At 42.6% G+C, this 21246-nt stretch overlaps 1 protein-coding gene across 1 annotated transcript in view; it reads right to left on the bottom strand.

The window, feature by feature from the left end:
* CELSR3 (cadherin EGF LAG seven-pass G-type receptor 3) overlaps window positions 1–21246 on the bottom strand; it is a 104975-nt gene that overhangs the window by 6353 nt on the left and 77376 nt on the right. The window contains 18 exon segments of the mRNA XM_075183598.1: window positions 310–483; window positions 633–742; window positions 1713–1849; window positions 2928–3047; window positions 4904–5030; window positions 6285–6364; window positions 7470–7582; window positions 8340–8514; window positions 9198–9404; window positions 10464–10590; window positions 12366–12533; window positions 14147–14327; window positions 14993–15098; window positions 15100–15143; window positions 16057–16240; window positions 17772–17981; window positions 20056–20150; window positions 20511–20525. Coding sequence (XP_075039699.1) covers window positions 310–483; window positions 633–742; window positions 1713–1849; window positions 2928–3047; window positions 4904–5030; window positions 6285–6364; window positions 7470–7582; window positions 8340–8514; window positions 9198–9404; window positions 10464–10590; window positions 12366–12533; window positions 14147–14327; window positions 14993–15098; window positions 15100–15143; window positions 16057–16240; window positions 17772–17981; window positions 20056–20150; window positions 20511–20525 — 2373 coding nt within the window.

The following is a 21246-nucleotide window of genomic DNA, read 5'->3' as shown; positions in this document are numbered from 1 at the left end:
TGTTTGTGCAACACAATATAACATTAGTTCTCTTTCTTTTCCTTTCCTCCTTCCTTTACAGCTATAGATTTAGTGCAGCAGTAATATCCTTTGTTTGCTAGATCTATGTGTTTCCCTGTGAATCTGTGTGTAATTGCATGAAAGTATCACATGATGCCATAAAGGAGCATTAGCGTTGCCGTTTTGCACTATTGTGGATTGGCCCTTATTGCAAGACGAGGACGCTTAGACAAAGCACAGGCAATGAGGTCACTTTATTTGAGCTAAGGCTCCTGTGAAGAGAAGATATATCTAGGACTCGGAGCTCACCTTTCGGGCTGTGATTCGAGGGGTTGGTGAGGAGCCTCTCGCTGTGAGCGGCCCGTTTGAACTGGCGGTGGAATCTGCTGCGAGGTCGAACGTTCTCTTCACTCTCCGACGACGGGATAGACAGGCTGCGCTCCTCGTCTAACGACAGGTCGCTGTCCGAATCTGAATCTTCTCCTAGTGAGATGACATGGAAGTGTGAACATCGTCACTTACTCAAACAGAACTTTCCCTTGATAACAAACCGTTCTTCTTTGTGTTAATGATCTAAGACACAACTGCTGTACAGTAGGAAGCGTGATACTGTAATTGGGGCTTGTGATTACCTCCTCCTGCGTCTCGATGAAAAATGGCCACGTCCAAATCAGTAGGACCTGAGTGGTGACTCAGTAGGCTGTGGTCTTTGGCCGATCCCTGGCGAGCTGCAATGTTCTCCCTGCAGGGAAACCAGTAAAACGTACGACACCATTAATATAGCATCAAAACTTTCATCCTGCTCACATGAGCTACACAACTTATTTAACGTACGCTACACAGAGAGGAAGCAGTTCTAAGGACTGAACCAAGATTCATGGACTAGGGATCCAAGGGCAAACGCAGGATTTGTAGAAGGGGGTTTCAACACCACACCGCCAGTGGGCGTGACCAGCATGCATGGGGGCATGGCTATAATATTAGACAGTGCTTGGCTGCTCTCCAACTCTTCCCATGCCTATAATATACATGGGCAATGCTGCATGCACTACTGTTAGGTGCACACAGCTCTCTCTTTTCAAGCAGAGCTGTGTGAAGCGGGGGCAGGGTCCAGCCATCTCAATTATACAGTGCCCCAGGCTTGGAGGGGGGTTTCCAGGCACTAGGAGACCCCCCTCGGTTTGCCTATGGGACCAGTGACAGCACACAGAGTCCATGAACGGTTTAAAAGAATGGATACGTCAGAGGTCTTTTATTCTGTCCAATAATTTTTATCTTCTTTGGAATTATGTTATGTTTTAAATGGAAACTGGATTTGCTATTGTAATATGCTTTTACATGACGTTCACTGATCCGTCTTCTACTTCTGACCAATAAAAACAATTTTTGGAGAAGAATCAACCCGGAAATTATTGTTATTTCAGATATACAGGGCACTGAAAGTCGTCAGTACGCACCGTTTGCACAACGTGGAGGCGGCCATTTTTAATTTACTTGGAACTAACGACTGTAAGGGTCATCTATGTACTGCACAAAAATGTGGACCAGCCCTGCTGGTATATTTTGAGAGTGCGCCTAGCGCGTATTAAGGTGCACGCCCGCTACCCGCTCTTTAGAAACACCCCTTCGGAAAATGTGCAAGGTGGAATCATTAAGCTGGACTTGGCGTTATTAGATCTTAAATGAATCATGAGAGGGACGATCTGTATTACCTCAGGTAGGCTCTGTGGCTGGAGTGGGTACGAGCCGTGCGCACAGTGCTGACCGAGGAAACCGTGGAAGCCCCTAAAGTGATCCTGATCAGTCCACTCTCTTCAAACAGCGCCGTGTTATTGTATGCGTTCGGCCCCTAGTTGAACAGAAGATATGAAAACTGTATTAGTGTAGAAAACAAGTTGGTTGCACTAACTTAGCTTCATATACAGATGAGTATCTCACATATTGATGCTTATCTATTGCTGTGGCTGCTGTTATCATGATTTATTTATTCTGAATGTTCCAAGCTCTGATTGGCTACAGGTTGTTCTAACCAGGGCCGGATTTATCACTAGGCAACCTAGGCAATTGCCTAGGGCCCAGCGGTCCCCAGAGGGCCCTCCCAGGGCCGGAGGTGAGAGCAACCTTTAAAAATGGGCTGCTACTTATGGGTCAGTGCTATTTGCTTGCCCCCCTGGGCTAAAGTCTGCCAGCCAGCCCCTGAAGGGGTATATGTTATGCTAAAAACTATAGTGCTATGGATTTTTTAAGGGAGGGGGCCCCAAACCATTTTCTAGCCTAGGGCCCCATGAGGTCTAAATCCGTCTCTGGTTCTAACCCTGTAACTGGTCTGCTCCTCTGACTGGCTACAGACTGGTCTATCCCGTGAACATTCTAATGCTCCAATTGGCTACAGAATTTCATGTCCTGTGAATGTTCCAATGCTCAGACTGGCTGAAGATAGCATGTCCTGTGAATGTTCTAAAGCACTGATTGGCTAAAGGCTGTTCTAGCCCTGTGAATTTTTCAACACTCTGATTGGTTACAGTATGTTCTAGTCTTGTGAACGTTCCAGTGCTCTGATTGGCTACTGGTCGCTCTAGCCCTGATCCGATGCTCTGGTTGGCTACATGATGGTCTAGCTATGAGAAGGTTCTAGTGCTCTGACTGGCTACAGTTCTAGTACTACGAGAATTCTAAACAGCTACTTACAGATTGGTTCTAGACCTATCCAAGTCACACAAGGACATAACTGTGCGATAAAAAACAAAACAAAATAGTGGTTCACAGGCTAGTGAAATCCCCCATAAAATGAAAGTATGAAAAGCAAATGCAGTCATGTATAAGATTAGATTACAGCTGAAGAACTTATATAAACCCCTCTAAAATGCTACTGGTATCTTAACACAGGTGTATCTGCACAGAATGGACAACGAGACACAATAAATTACCCCCATCGGTGCTTGTCTAGATGCGTCCTCTCCCGGGCTCTTCTTGTCCAGACAGACAACTTTCCAAGCCTCTTTGACCTCCTCATTGAGGATGCAGAAGAGAACCAGCACAGTCAAACTCTGTGTGAGAGGAACACAGAACAAAATAGAGAATCAATTGCTTAGTGTTACATGCAAGAAGCATGAGAACACATGTCAGGATTAAGCCTGGTTTACAAAGAGCCATGATATCTGCCCTGTTATGCTCAGTGTTGTGAGTCCAGTTTCATTGTCACTGCCGATAGTTTGCAGGATTCTCAGGGATAGCTGTTAACTTTAAATTTAGTGTCGACAGCCCTGAACCCACCAGGCGGTGGCAATGACTTACTAACTACAGCTTCACCTGTTCTGTAAAAGAGAGGCTGTAGCGCAGGTGAGCGCCATCATCAAACAACTTAATCCAAGGGCAAGTGATCAGTGTCACAACCCGTAGGAGCCTTTGTGTCCATGCCACCTGCAGACCAAGGCAGCTGAGCGCCAGAGCAGCACAGGAGAAACTGGGAACCACAACTGGCAGCGGCATACAGCCACCCAGCGGGCATACAGCCACCCAGCGGCATACAGCCACAAATGCCAGCGGCATACAGCCACCCAGCGGCATACAGCCACCCAGCGGCATACAGCCACCCAGCGGCATACAGCCACCCAGCGGCATACAACCACAACTGCCAGCGGCATACAGCCACCCAGCGGCATACAACCACAACTGCCAGCGGCATACAGCCACCCAGCGGGCATACAGCCACCCAGCGGCATACAGCCACCCAGCGGGCATACAGCCACCCAGTGGCATACAGCCACCCAGCGGCATACAACCACAACTGCCAGCGGCATACAGCCACCCAGCAGCAGCGAAAGTTTAGTCTCAGACTTTCTTGTGCAAGACAATGATGGCACCTTCAGGCACAGTTATTGCATAGGAGGCATTTTAATGGCACGTGGGGGCATAGTTAAGGTATGTGGGGGCACAGATGTAACATGGGGCACAGCAATGAAATGCAGGGGCACAATGATGTTATGCTGTGTATATGGTTTTTAATGGGTTGAGCTTGGCAGGGTGTCATTGCGTCAGCGCCTCTGCACAAACCTAAAACAGGCATCGCAAAATGAGCAAGAAAAGAGAGGTTATTTAATGTGTACAACAGACCTCTATGTACAATAATCTGCTAGAAGGACTCTCTGATAAAGTGCCTGTCTTTACTGCAGCCATCGGTATCTCTGGAGGGTGCAGGCAGCCTTCTGTCTACAGTTGGCCCAATCCGCCGCTTCATTTAACCAACATAAGTAGTATGAACTAAGTGGCGCAAAATGCCATTCACGCTACTCACAGTACCTTCAAACGTGTGATGTACCGGAGGGGCCTGGCATACACATAGGACTGCATTGGCCCAGGTTACCAACCATTACAACATAAGTACTAGATATACTCTATTGGAGAGTACATAAAATAGAGGTTATACTGGGCTAAATTTGCTCGTAACAACAGTCTGAAAAACTGTGGATAAATTCTTAATGAAATACGTTAGGAAAAGTTCCATACAACAATACCAACGCGTTTGAGTATAAATCAAGACCGTTTCCCTACAGAAGGGTCATTTGTGAGACAGTTTGTAGTAACCTCTATGAACAGGACAGATCACCACTTCTAATTATTAATAGTATGTGCAGAGATTGTGCCTGGATATCATCAGACTGGAGAACAATTGGTAAAGTTACAGGCTCATCAGATACATTAATACCACAGAGACATATGCAATAGACCCCCAGCTATAGAACATGATTTCTCCCATTGTAACTTATACTGTCCAGGCAACATTATTTAGTATATGGCTATAACACAGGAGGTAGAAGCCGTTACACCAGCACAGACAAGCAGCTATAGGTCTGTGCTTTACATGACGCATTTCTCTGCCTTCGGAAATATGACGTGATTTTACCTGCAGGCTGCAGAGGAGAACATAGAGGTAGTGAAAAGCCAGAATGCTGTTATTTACAGCCAGAAGACCGAAGAGCCAGGTAGTGCTGATAAACAGGAGGAGAATGAAGGAGCTTCGCAAAGTCATGCTACAAGGAGATAGGAAGGAGGGTGCAAATAGCACAGACATACAGGTTACACAAGGAAAGAGAACATTGATACATTAAACGTGTATTTCCAGACATTTGCATTATAAATATGTTCTGCAGCATGCGGTGTAACGGACAAGTATTGACACGGATGGAAACAAAACTGTGAATTCCATCTTCCTATGTGCATACATTACATACTGCTATAACACACGTCATCTTATGTACTTGTTACTGGCTGAACGGGTGCGCAAGACTCTGCATTCATGCAAGCAATATTGGAGGCAACATGACCTGGGGGTAAATGTATCAAACTGAGAGTTTTCCGGTGGGTTTGCAAAGTGGAGATGTTGCCTATACCAACCAATCAGATTCTAGTTATCATTTTGTAGAATGTACTAAATAATTGACAGCTAGAATCTGATTGGTTTTTCAAACCCGCCGGAAAACTCTCAGCTTGATACATTTACCCCCAAGTGTTCCGTCTTTGCCCCTTATAGTTTTACCTTTTGGATACCTGACTGTGACTTCTGGATCTACTATAACTTTGCCTGAATACGGAATCGATTGTTTGCTGAATGACCTGATTCTTTGCTTGGACATCTGACCGTTTAGAATGTGATTTTGATTGGCCTAGCTCTTACCTCGCCTGTTCTCTATTACCTAGTACCTTCCTAGACTACTAATCTCACTCATCGGGGGGTTGGTGTACTTTTGCCGTTATTTATAATAGGAGAGACAGGCCCAACCGTGACAACTGTCAGAACAATATACACACCTATGCATAATACGCGTTAATACACACGTTTCATGGATGTACTATATATGTGCTGGCAATTTGTACATTCAGTCGCACACATGACGGCATGGGGAACATTCACATGCAAAGTTGCCGCAGCCCATTTATATACACAATCATGGTGTCACTTGAAATGGGTGTGACAATGGTTTATTGGGGTGTGGGTTGGCTGGATCAGGGGCACGGCCTAATGTGCCCACTCAGGAGTAGTGGGAGAGATACAACGACCAATTGGGAATTAGCTCTGATCCATCTAGTGTAAGCTAGACAACAGAAGGAAAAGTCTTATTGGTTGCGAAGGGTTCTTATGTACTAAGTAACCATTGTGTCTGTGGGGATGCGGCAACTAATAATGTTACATCTGTCGGCTTCACAGGACAGCGACACAGAACATACATGCTGTATACACGTAATGTATCTTCATGAATACAATACCGAACCCAGCAGACACTTACAGAACAGACTTCTTCTTCGTTTCCTTCTGTCCAGGGGAGCAGGAGAGTTTGGCCACCAACAGGAACATAATTCCATTAAGCTAAAACCAAACGCATAAAAAACACCTTCTAACAACTGATGAATAAAAGAGAAAACAAACTGCAAACTAGAAGCGCGCTTAGATTGGCGGGAAGGTGAAAAAACTCATGGAGAAGCGCACTGTGCAAAAGTCACCTTGAAGTGCAATCCCAACAGTTTAGATCACACTTCTCCGGAAGGTCTCTCGGACTCCCGGGGGAGGCCATTCACAGGTATCCTGCCCATTAGTTGCCAGGACTGGGGCATCCATAATGCAATTTGCGGCACCCACCCAACCCCTCTGCACTTGACCTCTCCTCTGGGAGGCAAATTTTGTTTTATATCCATCCTTTTAAACAAAATTTAACCTTTCCATTTTTCTCTTAACATACTGGTCTGTTCAGCCTTACGCTGGAGTGAGGGGGTAACCTTTGTGTGTCATGCACTTGTTACATTAGAGGCTGCGTTCCACTTTAAAATAAAGGACAAAACCCCTTCTCCGCTAGCTCTAAATTTCAAGTGTTTCCATGTTTTTAAGCTGCACCCACTTTATAACTGTTTGACATATGAGACATTTTGTGCTATACTTTTGACCTATAATTAGTGTAAATTCAGACGGCCACAAAAAGTTGTATTTTTAGCCATTTATCTGTCAAATTGGAGAACATTCTCCAATGATCTGCACAAGACCCCAAATTTAGGTATGTTATTTACATATGTGTTAGCCCAACTTGCAGATAGAGAAGTTTAGAATTATATCACATAGGTGGAGCAAAATGTAACATTATTAGTAGTTTCTAGATCAAACCAGGGAAAAATCATCATCCGTTAAAAAGATAACTGATAATGACTGAAACAAATCCACTTGTGGGTGGAATCTCATATCCCCCAGCTGCTCATCTTGCTCCCGCATCCGCGTTATCCTCCCTCATACCGACCCAAACTTTTTTTCGAACAAGCAACGCACACAGTCCCGGTGGGGCAAGTAAGAGTGAGCTGATGGACAAGGAAGGTGTTGGGGGACTCACTGGATTTCCTAAACACAGGACCCTAAATAATTTATGTTTTGGGTCAGCGTTTTACGCAAGATATTCTTTTAAATGTCTATTTGTAATATGAATATTCACCACAATCACAATTGCGATGGGTCCAGCAAAACTCCACACAAGTTTATCATGGATCGAGATCCAGCAAAAGTCGGGATTTCCGTAACCTTCTGGGTCTAGTCCCACCGCCAAACCTGGAACAAAACACGATGCAGTTGGAATCATTGAAGGTTTCTAGAATTGCACAAAGAGCCCCAAACCTCACCCAGACACAAACAATACTCTTTGTAGCGATACATAAAAGCATTTTATTCGGCAACGTTTGAACTTGGTGAACTATTGTTTTATGTATCACTGGGAAACGTTCTTATCATACATACAGTACAATAATACGATACTGTATATTACATCAAGTCAAGACTCTGTTGGAAATTGGCCGCATCCATACGCTATCTATAGGCTATTGTGAGGCTAAATATACACATTATTATTAATGTACGTACTACTGTGTTTGAGCAGGATGCATCTTGAGATCTGCAAGTAAATTCGCTTTTTCTTAACTGGGTTGTCTTTTATTCAAAGATCTTTACACTGTATCATCAGTCTTCATGTACTAATATTACTAATATTACTGTCATAAAAACAGTGCAAAGAAATGGGGTTTACTTTGAAATTAACTAAGAGGCAATTTAAGGTTCTATCTATTTGTCTTTTTAGTTCCTGTTTTGCAAATCTTCCATGTTTAGTCAGTATTATTAGTATTTGTTTTATGCATTTTATGCACAATCACTTTTTTCTATTATAAGAGTATAATGGTTTATTAATATATTAGCATAATTTGAGCATAATTTAAAACGACAGCAAAAGAAAGTTCAGTAATGTTCAAACAATATTATTAAGTATGTGAAACACCAATACCAATCAAAGCTCCACGATTCAATAGGTACATACCAGTGATAATGGCCGGGACTCCCCAGCCGATGGCGTGGTAAAACCGCATGGCACCAAAGTTAACGTTCCTGACTTCTGTCTGCATGCGGTAAATATGGAGTCCATCCACAAATAACCAGGCGAAGGTGGACAGGAAGAAATAATGGAGCAGGATGGCGATCACAGTGCAGAGGAACTGAGAGAGAACCAACAGCACAATTAATTTATTATGGAGTTCTGTTTGTGATAAAATAGATATCTGCCTGTGTTACAATATGCTGGGCATCAGATAGTGACATAAACTTGTGACAATCACTGTAATGATGAGACAGGGTTCAGTTGAAACGTTGTCGCTTAGCAACACGAGCACAGAGCTCATCATTCTAACACAGTGATAGGCAATCTGATACACTTCAAGGGCCAAATGTCATCTTCGGCCCCAGGGCCGCCTGTTGCACATCACTGTTCTAACAGGTGCTGAATCTTGTTTCCCCGTCTCTATACCACTGCTACTGGGTTCCGTTACCCCACTCAGTGCTTGTACCCTTTCAAAGGGCTTTCCTGCCTTCCAGTCACTGCATGTGAATAGGTTCCGCTAGAAGTATCTTGGGTGAATTTAGGAAACTGATCTTGGCTTTTGATTGGTGATTTGGTTCTGCATTTTTTAACTGGTTCCTGGCTCTGGCATATTGACCATGTTCCTGGATTTTCCTTTGCATTGTTACTTTTGTCTTTAGTTCTGATACCTTTGCCTCTTTGGTTCCTGAAGTAACACCTAGGGCTTCGTACATTAAAGCTTGGTGGCATCTGAGTACCGTTAAGCATAGTGAGCGTGAGTAGGTAGACCTGTATACAGATGATTACGTTATATACTCTTACCTCACTTTCTGTGCTGTTGATGCCCAGTAGAAATACCAGCTCTGAGAAGAATAGCGCGGTGGCGATATTGGAATGGATTCCCCGGGTGTTGGATTTTAGCCCCTTGAGAGATGTGAGGATCGCAAATGTGGCAACAAGAAGCACCAGCGAGATGGACAGACAGGTGTACGAGACAACGGCCAAGGTCTCCAGGTCTCCCTCCAATTGCTGTTTCATCCAGACAAAGCAGATTTACTTATAGTATTCCAGGCAATAATCATTCATTCATTAACATCACATGGATTATACGTTTTATTACAGATTACATAACATTACATAACACATTGGACCTCATCCAGAGTTTTAAGTAAAGCTGAACACACACTGATGCAATAATCGTGCAGATCACACGATAAACGACTGTTAGGTCACATATCGCATTAGTGTGTACATTCCCTCGATCATGTTTTATCGCACCAAAGCACATAGTATCTGTTGACTTGGTTTTATAAACTTCCTAGAAATCACGATCAATGGTGGAACGATGACGGGCAATGTGGCAGTGTGTACACACTCACCACCAGCAGTGTGTACACACTCACCACCAGCAGTGTGTACACACTCACCACCAGCAGTGTAGGCAGATATATCGGTACAGTGCACAGATTCACAATCTTTTCAGCAGATGGTTATGAGAGATGAAGATCACAGATCTGAAAGTAAATGGTGTAGGTGTGTACACAGGAATCGTCTGCTCATCGGGACTTTCAGTCGTTGGTGAAATTGTTACACAAATTGCATCTGAAGTAAGATTGCTTTAGGTGTGTACCCAGCTTACATCCAGCTAAACGGTGCAATTTTGCAGCTTGACAAACAATTATGCGCTACGGGGGGGAGGAAGGGAATCCTGGCTCCTGACTCAACTCTAAATCACTGTGTAAAGATAAAGCTGCCCAGTATTTGAGTGCTACATGTAAACGCAGCCAGTATCTGCCCTGCATGTAAAACAAAATGGCATTTGCACCGCTTATATCGCAACCATGGTTTGTCCAGGTGCAAATTCGCACCCATTGACAGGAATTGCTCCTATCTGTAAATGTGGCCCAAAATATGCAATAAGATGGTTTCATAAATAATGTAAATGTATTTGCACTTCTGTATAGCTAAATGTATCTGTACAACAATAAACATGTTCACTGATCTGGTGACTGTACAGACATTTAAACACAAGAAAACAGCAGGATCATCGCACACTATAATAATAAATATGGAATCCTGTGTATTTACCTCTCGATGGGAACCGTCCATGAGAACGCCAAAGGTACCGAACTGCGTACACTGGCAGCGCACGTGCGTAGCGTTCCTAAAGACCAGGTCACAGTCCTTAGCTGTCCAGCTCCCTGGGGGATCTATTCTGAAAACACGGCAAGACACAAGGATGAATAAACTGCAGGTTTATAGCCTGGCAGATCCCAAATGATGGATCAACAGCACTAAAGTTTTCTAAAATTATCTTTTCATATATCTCATGGTTATACGTCACTGCGCACAGAGATCCTTATGCATCCGCATGTGTTCGCTGTCAGAAATAGCTAATGGAACAGCGCCCCTTGTGGTAAAAGTAGAGAACTAGCTTGGTTTAGCCCAGGGGTAGACAACCTGTGGCTCTCCAGGTGTTGTGAAACTACAAGTCCCAGCATGCTTTGCCAGTAGATAACCAGCAGATAGGTAGCAAGGCATACTGGGATTTGTAGTTTCACAACACCTGGAGAGCCGTAGGTTGCCTACCCCTGGTTTAGCTAAGCAATAGCATAGTTACTTCTTAATTTGTAAAGAAGTCTAATAATGTTTCAGTATACTGCCCTGACAGTAGCCCACAGCTGGGGGTTGCCTGGATCGGACAATTCTATAGACCTAGTGACAATACGGACATATTATTGTGTACAACTGAATATAGTACAGTACAGTATAGTACAATAGTACAGCCAGGTTCATACACAGGGGATGATTTGCAACAGTATTTGTACATATTCAACACTTGCAGCTAATTACCCCTCCTACAAATGGGCGTATTTACTCAAAACTCCACCCACTGCCCCAGTAAGCCCCACCCCCTTTGTGGCCAGTGAATCGGGATGTCCCGACAAGATCAGGACAGTTGGGAGGTATAGCATAGTACTACAACTTACTGCTACAAACTCATAGTGATAGAAATATACAAATATCTTCATCCAGAAGTCACCTTGGGAGTGAGATTACACAAAACGGTCTATGACACAGATGAATGATGCATTGTGCAATATACATGGATATTCATGCGTGACTCACAAAAATATCTCCCCTCCTTGCAGGGTTCAGCTATCACAGTAACCACATTTATTGCTGCCAGGTTTTAAAAAACATTTTCCCTGTTAATTGTCGTCCTTCAAAGTATCCCTATTTTTTAGTATTGATGAATTGCAAATAAAATCCCCATTTTTCTGCTTTTGCATTTAAAGACACGGGTCTTGGCAGACATCCAGGTAAAATAAAAAAATCACATACAAGTCACCTCTTAGATATATCTATAAAAAGGTATAATATATATTAAGTGAGGATTAATGTAACTCTAAACAATGCTATATACTGTAAAGACTTCCTATCAATCAATCTATACAGACCAGGGCAGTGCCATCTATACACTACTATGTGTCACTCACTGATTTTAGCAGGTGCAGTGTCTGCATTACTTACGTTTTTTTTATATTTTTTTCTTCCAACGTCTCCTGTTTGCCACAATGCAGAATTGACATTACAGGTAAGATTTAATAAACCTTCCAAAAAAGAAAAATTGATGCGTTGTCCATAGCAACCAATCAGATTCTAGCTATCATGTTCTAGACTGTACTAGATAAATGATCGCTAGAATCTGATTGGTTGCTATGGGCAACACCTCCACTTTTCCTTGTTTAGAATGTTTGATAAATGTACCCCAATGGGTCCCTTTACGTTCTTCTATGTGTTGACAGAAGGACAGATTAGCGGATAAGTTATGAAACACAGGGGAGGGGAAGGTGTTGATCTGTGCAAAAAACTCATAATTTTCTTTGCTGCTAGAAGGTCATCGGCCACTGACATAATAACGCAGAATAAATAATTCCCAGTATAATGACATCTGCTATAACAGTGTATAGAGAGGAGGTGACTTACTGGTTAGACTGATTCCACTGCACACAGACAGGTTTACTTCTGTTCACTGTTTCCAGCAGCTGAAAATCTATGATCAAAGGTCCGTCCAAGTCCCCACTGATGAAGGACTGGTCTCTGATCACCGATACACTGACAATGGGTGAGTTCATTACCGGATTCTTGGGGAGCCTAAAAAAAACGTTACAGTCGTTTGCGAAATTTATACATAGAATGTTAATGATGCATTTTTCTCTATACACAAACCATGCTGTTAATTAAAAATAAGCTCTGTATCATAGGCAAACCGAGGGGGGTCCCTAGTGCCTGGAAACCCCCCTCCGAACCTGGGGCACTGTATAATTGAGGTGGCTGGACCCTGCTCACCGCTTCACACGGCTCTGCTTGAAAAGGAAGAGCTGCGTGCACCTAACAGTAGTGCATGCAGCATTGCCCATGTATATTATAGGGATAGGAAGAGTTGGAGAGCAGCCAAGCACTGTCTAATATTATAGCCACACCCCCATGCATGCTGGTCACGCCCATTGGGGGGCGTGGTGTGGAAACCCCCCTCTACAAATCCTGTGTTTGCCCCTGTGTATGACCTAAATACATAACAATCTGACATGCAGATCCACAGTTACATGGGTGATGTCCTGTGATGCATACTATATAATGAACTCTTGGAGACCTTTCATGTCAAAGGGGTCTAATAACATTAAAAATTATTTATCTTTTTAATTGGTGCTTTATAAAATGCAGTAACATAGACCTATCACAAGACAGAGGCACAACCCCCCTCCCCCCCAAAAGCTTCACTCTTAATTAAATGATCAACTATTCATACTGTAGTACAGACCCTGGACCCGGTAGCACTATGGAGATGGTGTTGGGGTCCTCTACCCTAATATGATTGCAACTGTCAACCAAAACCAGCGGTTCCCAAACTGTGCGCCGCTCCTGCCTGGGGTGCCACAGAGATCGCACAGGGGCCGGGAGTCAGCTGGGTAAGCAAGGCTGGGGACTACTTGGTAATTATTTTGGCTTAGGGGTGCCTTGAAAAAATTATGGAGCCCCAAAGGGTGCTTTGGACTGAGATAATTTGGGATCCACTGGCCCAAACCCTAATTTCCTGCCAGTGATAACCGTGAACGATATCGAACATTCTAGAACATCGGCTTCAGCTTAACTAGCAATCACTTTTTGAGCAACGTTTCTCTCAGACAATGAAGACACTTTCTAGCCTAGGATAGAGGATTTCCCTTGGCTATCTAGGGATACAAGTAAGGATACTCCATAAATGGTACAGCATTATATTCACTAAAGATTATATTAGAGACAATATCATAATACATTAAAGGTTTCTCTTTTAATAAAGGTAGAATTGTTCTTACTAAAAACAGTGTAATAAATATGATAATTATATACTGCATAGCTATACCTCTGGTGGGCTGCTATGTGGTTCTCTAAGGGGTAAATTTATCCAGCTGTGAGTTTCTGGCGGGTTTGAAAAGTGGAGATGTTGCCTATAGCAACCAATCAGATTCTAGCTGTCATTTTATAGAATGTTCTAAATAAAAGATAACTAGAATCTGATTGGTTGCTATAGGCAACATCTCCACTTTTCAAACCCGCCGGAAACTCGTAGCTTGCTAGCCCTTAAGGCTTATTTGTGGTCTGCACTAACCTCGAGTCTACGACTGGACATCATTTTTTAACAGCCTATGAACTTACAATCATTAAATATATGATATACTGTATAAATGTCATCCGCAGTAGGTGGCTGCAGATAGGCACTTGCTCACCTGAAGCTTCTCTTGTCTGTGTTGTATCGCGCAGGCAGCAGGTCCCCCAAGGTGCGGTAGATGATGAGAATGAGGATGGTGGCCGCTGGTTCTGGGTCAGGGACAATTCTCTTTGGCGGGGGAACGCCCGTCGTTAAGTTACTTTCGGGACTGGTCGGAGTTGGCAAAATTGTTGGTTGTGCTGTACAATAGCAAAAAAAAAACAAAAAAACAAGTCAATATATTAAACCATATAGAAATGTCTGGTGTCTCAGTCATGTCACTAGTTCCTAGTGAATATGCTGGATTGTCATGAAATTGATTAAACTCATAAAGTTGTCATTAAAAACAACATTTTAAGAGAATTGGGGAAAAAAATGTTGTTCCCCCCGGCACCATTAATGGTCCTGAAGTGGCCCCAGCTGATCATGTGTTGAAGAATTCTCTATGAAAATCCCCATATTATGAATTCTTGGTGCCTTTGGAGGACTGGAGTTGAGGAATCCTGGTCTATAGGGACGGGACCCATATATGTGATAAGAATTCTGTTGCCTCCTTGTGAAGAATAACTGATTTTTGCTATAGACAAAGGGAAAGTGAGACCCTGAAACGATTCTGACATTTAGGATACGACAAGACGCCACAAGTCACCATCATCGACAACTTTAAAATATGGATCTAGGTTCTTATTTCCACTGCAATAAAAACACTTTGCCTACATTCCCTGTGAGCAGACGTCACTTATATTTAATGCATGAAATGAAATAGGTTGAAAACTGTGTGTAACAGGTAATAGAATTCTACAGATCCCAATATACACTCAGAAAACATAACCAATCCCCGATGTAGGACAATGTATTACATTACCTTCTGGCTTGGGCGGCTCTAGGACTGAAGCCGGAATGACTACGTGGGTATGGGGGTCCCAGGAAACTTGACCTCGAAAGAGAGTACTGTGATACCTCGGGAAATGGTCTTCTTGTCGGGATCTGATTATCCACTCGCTCAATATTAACAACTGTCACAAGAAAAGCCGGAATGAGCGTCTCAGTGCAATATAGTTGCGTAGTGATAAATGTCGGGCAGTTATTAGGAACCTACAATATCTCAATATACTCCAGCCTGATATCAGACACCATCGCATTCCATTAAGCTGAGTACTAACGTTTGGCAGCTATATTGTGTTTCATGCCGCTCTGCAAACACCGTGGATCTGAAGATACCAGGAGTCAGGAGATAGGCACCATCCAGACAGTTAATATTGTCCTCAGAGTCAGACTTAATTAACTTTCTTACTGAGTTGCTTCCAAACTCATATTATCTCTCAAGCACTTTACTGAGAGGTCAGACGTACAGACATCGATGTTATCCCTAAGTTGCTAAACTACAACTTAGACTACTGAGATAGACTGGAAGATTTTATAACTCATCCCCATATGATTTATCTAATACAGTTATATATATAAAAAAAAAAAGTTTATAGAGTTATACAAAAAAGTTCTATAAACTAATATATAAAAAGGGTTTCTTTACTTTTCTGCACACAACATTAATAAAACAACATTTTTGAGGTTAGAGTCTCTTTAATAGACAGTGGCCATGTGGTCTCTGGTGGTTACTATGCCAGCTTATTACATTATTGCTGATATTATATTAGGCCTGTCTTTAGCTATGTGACACTTATACTCTACACCTATTTTATGCCTATTAACGGGGGCTCTGAGCTGCTTTGTGAGAGCTATGTAGGTCCGTGAGAAAAGCAATCTCAGGTTTCTCTAAACCACAGTGGTCCATTATAATATCTAACATCCATTATAACATCTTCGACATCTGTGATCCTTGAGATAGGTGCAAGAAACGTTTTTATTTCATTTAGTACCGTGGGATTAAAGTATTACACCGTTAAACTGCCAATCCCGCTGGCCACTCACCGATGTTTGGGGTCACCAGGCCGACGGGGTTCAGATAGGTGAGTTTCATGTTCCTGGCCAGGGTGCTGGTATATTCCCGAAACAGCTCCATAAGTCCAGCGCTGCCCCGTTCGTTCTGCAGGAGAGTCTTCCAGTGTTCCCTGTTTCCCAGGGTCAGGACGGAGCTCCCGGATCGCAGCAGGTTCTACGAGAGGGCAAGACAATAGTTGCCGTCACTAGGCAAGGTTTTGGGAAACGGTGAAAATCTAACAAGATCTATTACAGATTCTTCAGTAACACAAAGAGAGTGTTCCCCTAGATCTGACCTGTGGCTCTGTGGCTGCTGGAGAACTACAAGTCACAGCGTGCCCTGCCAGGCTGCGACTGTTACCCACCTCTGCCAGGTTAAAGATTTAAGAGGATATTAAGACGATGATTTCTGCTTTCCACATATTGTATCACTGATCATCTCAGAAGTGACGGCAGAATAACCATTGTCAGCAAGATCCTTAGATTTACTAAACATTATAAAAAAGAAAAGTAGAAGTGTTGCCCAATCAGATTCTAGCTATCATGTTCTAGAATGTACTCTGTACATGATAGCTAGAATCTGATTGGTTGCTATGGGCAACACTTCCAATTTTCCCTTTTAGAACCTTTAGTAAATCTATCTCTAGGTGTTTTTATGCTATTGTATATAGGACATTTATACTAAGCCGCAATTCCTCTTTCACAATAGAGATGGTTAAATATCATCAGTGTTGCTGTCTTTTCTTATTAATATATAATTATTGTCTATAATTATTGTTATTCTTGGTTAGTATTGCTATTATAGTCTTGGTTGGTTGCTGCTGATCTGTGCTGGTATTTCACTCAACGTCCAATAGAAAGAGATGGTGAAATGTTGGTTGGTGACTTTTAGTGCGTCTCTGTATTCTGCTGGCAGGATTATAATCAAATGTTTATATGGAAAGGAAAAATGCTTTTAAAATTTGAAATCCGCTCTGTCAATGAGTCCATTGCTGCGGACAATAAATGAATTAATTGCATCAAAACACATTTTATTTTCCTATAAAGTGGATTTCAGACAACACTGATTGAGCACTACGGGCCTCATTTAGAGTCAGGCGCAATGTGCGTCTAAGACGTACATGAAGCAGGGGTGGGAGAGTGCCGCAGTTTGGTAGGGTATTACGAGTGACATACAACCCCAATTGCGTCCCACTTGTAATACCCTACAAAGCTGCGACCAGTTCCCACAGCTCACTACTTGCGGCACCTAATTCCTGGCGCACTTTTTCTGTCTTTCTTGACGTGTATTCCGCCTGCGTCTTGATCCGTCTAGGGAAGTTTTTGCGGATAGACGCCCATAGTATCTAAATTTTTCAAGGTCACGCCTGCATAACTCCGTGTTCCGTCCTTTCCCTTGTACTGAGACGCAAGATGTCGCAAGTGTACACTGCGTCTGAAAAGCAGACGGAACTGCAGGGAACCGTTGCTTTATGCGCCTGCCCGTCAGTGGAAATGTGCAGGATGCGCCTGAAACGGACTTTGCTTCTGACTCTAAATGAGGCCCTAACTGAGGAAATCACAATTTTGCAAGCAAGCTGCAGCAACGTCCAGGATTACATGCAGACATTTACATGCAGACATACAGGTTCAGTTGAAGGTTTCTTTTTTTTTTTCTTCTTTTTTTTAAAAAGTTAGTTTTTAAAACTCCTGTAGCCCTGTCTTACCTCTGTGAATTGGGCATCCTGTGTAGCCGTCAAACCAAACCCTTCTTGTCGGTTCTCGAACTGCATGAGCAGAGACAGCAGACGGCTGGTAATGTGAACGTCGTTTCCGAAGTACTGGTTCATGTCGTCAGTCACCGAGCGAAGGCGCAGAGACAGTTTCTTGGCCTCAATGGTATTCAGCTCCGTTTCATTTCTCTCTAAGCTTTCCAGCTATGGGACGAAATACATAGGATTTTATAGCAACAAACAAATAAACTGATCTTATTAAGGTGCTAGATGTCCTCAATATATAGTATGTATGTGCCTGTTCTGTCTGTTGTTCTATGTAAATCTGTCTTGAAAAGGGTCTGAACGTAAGACCACAATATAAAGGAACTGGATTGAAAATAAAGAATAATCTATTTGCTTTAAGAAATGGGAGCTAATGTGGAGCCCCACAAAGGAGGATTTACTTTCCCAAATATATATATATATATATATACACGAGATGCTCACTGACCCACGTGAACTGGTTTTGGTTTTGGATCTAGATTAGCTTCGTGTTTTGGTTTTAAATTATTTTAGAAAAATCCTCAAATATGCTAAATTCACATAATTTTGCTCTTTTTTTGTTCCTACATTATTATTAACCTCAATAACACTAATTTCAAGTCATTTGCAGTCAATTTTGACCACCTCACAGATCACAATAATATTTTCATACACTTTCGGACAAATACTGCAGCGCCCTGGCTGGATGGTAAGCGACAGAGCAATGACACAAACACACGGCAGTTCCTAGCACATCTAGGGCACATTGGCACACAGCAGTGACAGAAAAGAAAAATGGGGGTCCGCCCTCCCTCCCACCGACCGTTATGTTGGATCTTAAAAAGGAATCCAAAAATCGCGAGATCGGATGACGCAACGATGACATTTTGCCTCGTTTTCAAATCCAAAACAATGCGAAAGTACTCGGATCTGCTAAGTTCGGGTGTGTTTGGTTTTCGGGAAACCGAACCTGAGCATCTCATATATATATATATATTTATTTAACAGGATGTTATTAATGTCTACTGTACATAAAATAAATTTTTACAGTTGCTCCTGATTGTAACACATGTCCTAGCTGTATACACAGCCGTCATCACTATCACTCGGCCCTTACACCAGACCTGTCGCTGGTGCAAGTGATACGGCTGAAAATCACGTACCTGAAAGTTGCCCAGTGCTTGAATGAGGTGCGTGCGCTCACACTTGGCACGCCCTTACTGCACACTGACTACATGAAATACCATGAAATCGTAGGCAGTCGGAAGTGTCCCTTGCGTTTGATGATTACTTGGATGTACTTGCGTTCAATGGCGCATTCTGAGCATGAGCAATTGTGCAATTTTACTCAAAATACAGCACCTATTGTCTTTTACGTTCCTTAATAAATCAGGCCCAGTGTGTTGAAAATGTATATTCATATACAGTACAGAAAACAGAAAAGACAGAAAGGCTTCCCTTTTTAGCTACATTATAATAATAAGTTTACTTTTAGTACCAGTTCTGTTTCTTCCCAAGACCATAATACCAGACTAACTCAGACATTGTTTAAGGACCGCTAAACCGAAAATTAAAGTTGTCTTACATTAAAACAAACTACAAGTATCATTCCCAAATATATGTGGGATTGGGACAGGAATTTATTACAAGTGAAAATATTTGAGATAAAGCCTCCAATAGTCCCAATTCTGTTAGGACTGCCCCGATCTGCAGGGGTGGGGTTAACAGGGAAGTAGGTGGGACTTCATCAGAAAACTAAATGTGGTTGGATAGATTCTGGGGGAGTGGTTTGCATGGATCAAGGGCTGAGCTTATATTTATTGTTATTTAGTGTAGGGAGGTATGACTAAAGTTGTAATCAAGGGAGGAGATATTTTCCTAGGCACAGCAGAATTCCTGTTTTAATCCCATCAAAAGACGCTGCCGCTCCTTCTCCTGAAATCAGTGATATAACTTCTACTCAGGTGCACAGCAAAAGTAAACACAAGGTGAAATACGTCAAGTTCTGTCAAGGTATGGGAACTTTTACTTATGTATTTTTTCACGCAACACAACTTGAATTTTAGGTTTAGTGGCTCTTTAAGCTAGAAGTATTCCTGGTAGGTCAACATTCCGTATTAGAATGTGTTCACTAGTCCAGTATTCTAAACCAGTAACTGACGAGGAGAGAGCCAGATGACGTGGATAACCGTACATGTCTAGCACACTCAAACTGCCAAGTAAAAATAACACAAAATAAAATAATATAGGTTACCAAGGAAGACAGTTCCATGAATGCAGGAGAGGTGCAGTTGAACAGGTCCGGTTCAAGCCAACCCTTAACATCATCGCAGTGGCGGATGGCAATCCCTGGTAAACACATAGAACATGTCTGGGTGATTTTGGAAAGGACAACATTTTAGGGCTGCAGAAAAAGCATTCCATACACTGCATTAGTGGCAGCCGATAAGGAGAAGCTACATTCAAAGCACAAGCTTATAATAGGTGCGGTGCACTGTACTGGAGTATTGGGGGAAGGTGCAGGCAGCTGGTTGAAGGCCATCGGTTAGTAGGGAATAGTCATACACACTTCATGTCACTGCAGGAACGGCTGGCTGGGTAGGGGATTATGGGGATGAGGGATGCAGGTGCTTTTATCCGGGAAATATATTAGGAAGTCAAACCAAACAGCACAGAAAGGGCTAATAAGACAGTGCTCCAAATGCTCACCTGAGCCCCTTAGACCTGAATAATGGGAGAAGGAAAGAGGGTACAGGGTATAGAATAGAGGGGGGATAATATAATTAAAATCGCACAATGAGCCCTGGTGTACATAAATAGTTGACAAATGTAAAGTGAGAGATATATAAACACATTTTAAATTAAACATAGTTGAAGAATAAGACAGGTCTAGCCTTGGTACAAGGTGGTATACAATAAAGGTGATTTATGAAGCTGTACAAGTGCAGAACCTCAGTTCAAACGCTGTTTTGTGACATTATTTTGTATAAATGTGACCATGTATAGAGGAGGCACATGGATTACTGTCTCAAAATTCTCCGATGGGGGGGGGGGGGTTGCATTAGCTGAAGAAAGGGTGACTTTGGACGGAGTCCCTGACTGATCGAGAGCTAGGTGTTCTTATACGTCTCGTACTATGCCAGCATGTAAAGACTAGATTTTGTGTTACGGAAAGATACATTTAAATGAGCACCAGAGGACCAATAGTGAGTTTTGGGGGATTGTTCCTCGGCTTCATGACTTTCTCCCCACCCTGCAAAACTAACTTGATTTTTCCATGAATTTGGGTGTGGCAGAGACCCCGTGTTGGTCTATATTTTGAATAAGACGCCTTTTTAACCTTCCAGGAACAATTCACACGTACAATGTGACACATAACAAAGACAACAAAATCAGAATCCGGCTATCATTTATCTAGTCCATTCTAGAACACGATAGCTAGAAT

The sequence above is a fragment of the Mixophyes fleayi genome, chromosome 8, assembly GCF_038048845.1.
Source record: "Mixophyes fleayi isolate aMixFle1 chromosome 8, aMixFle1.hap1, whole genome shotgun sequence".
NCBI classification, from domain to species: Eukaryota; Metazoa; Chordata; class Amphibia; order Anura; family Limnodynastidae; genus Mixophyes; species Mixophyes fleayi.
The sequence above is the reverse complement of the archived record's forward strand: the minus strand, read 5'-3'. Positions and strand labels throughout refer to the sequence as shown.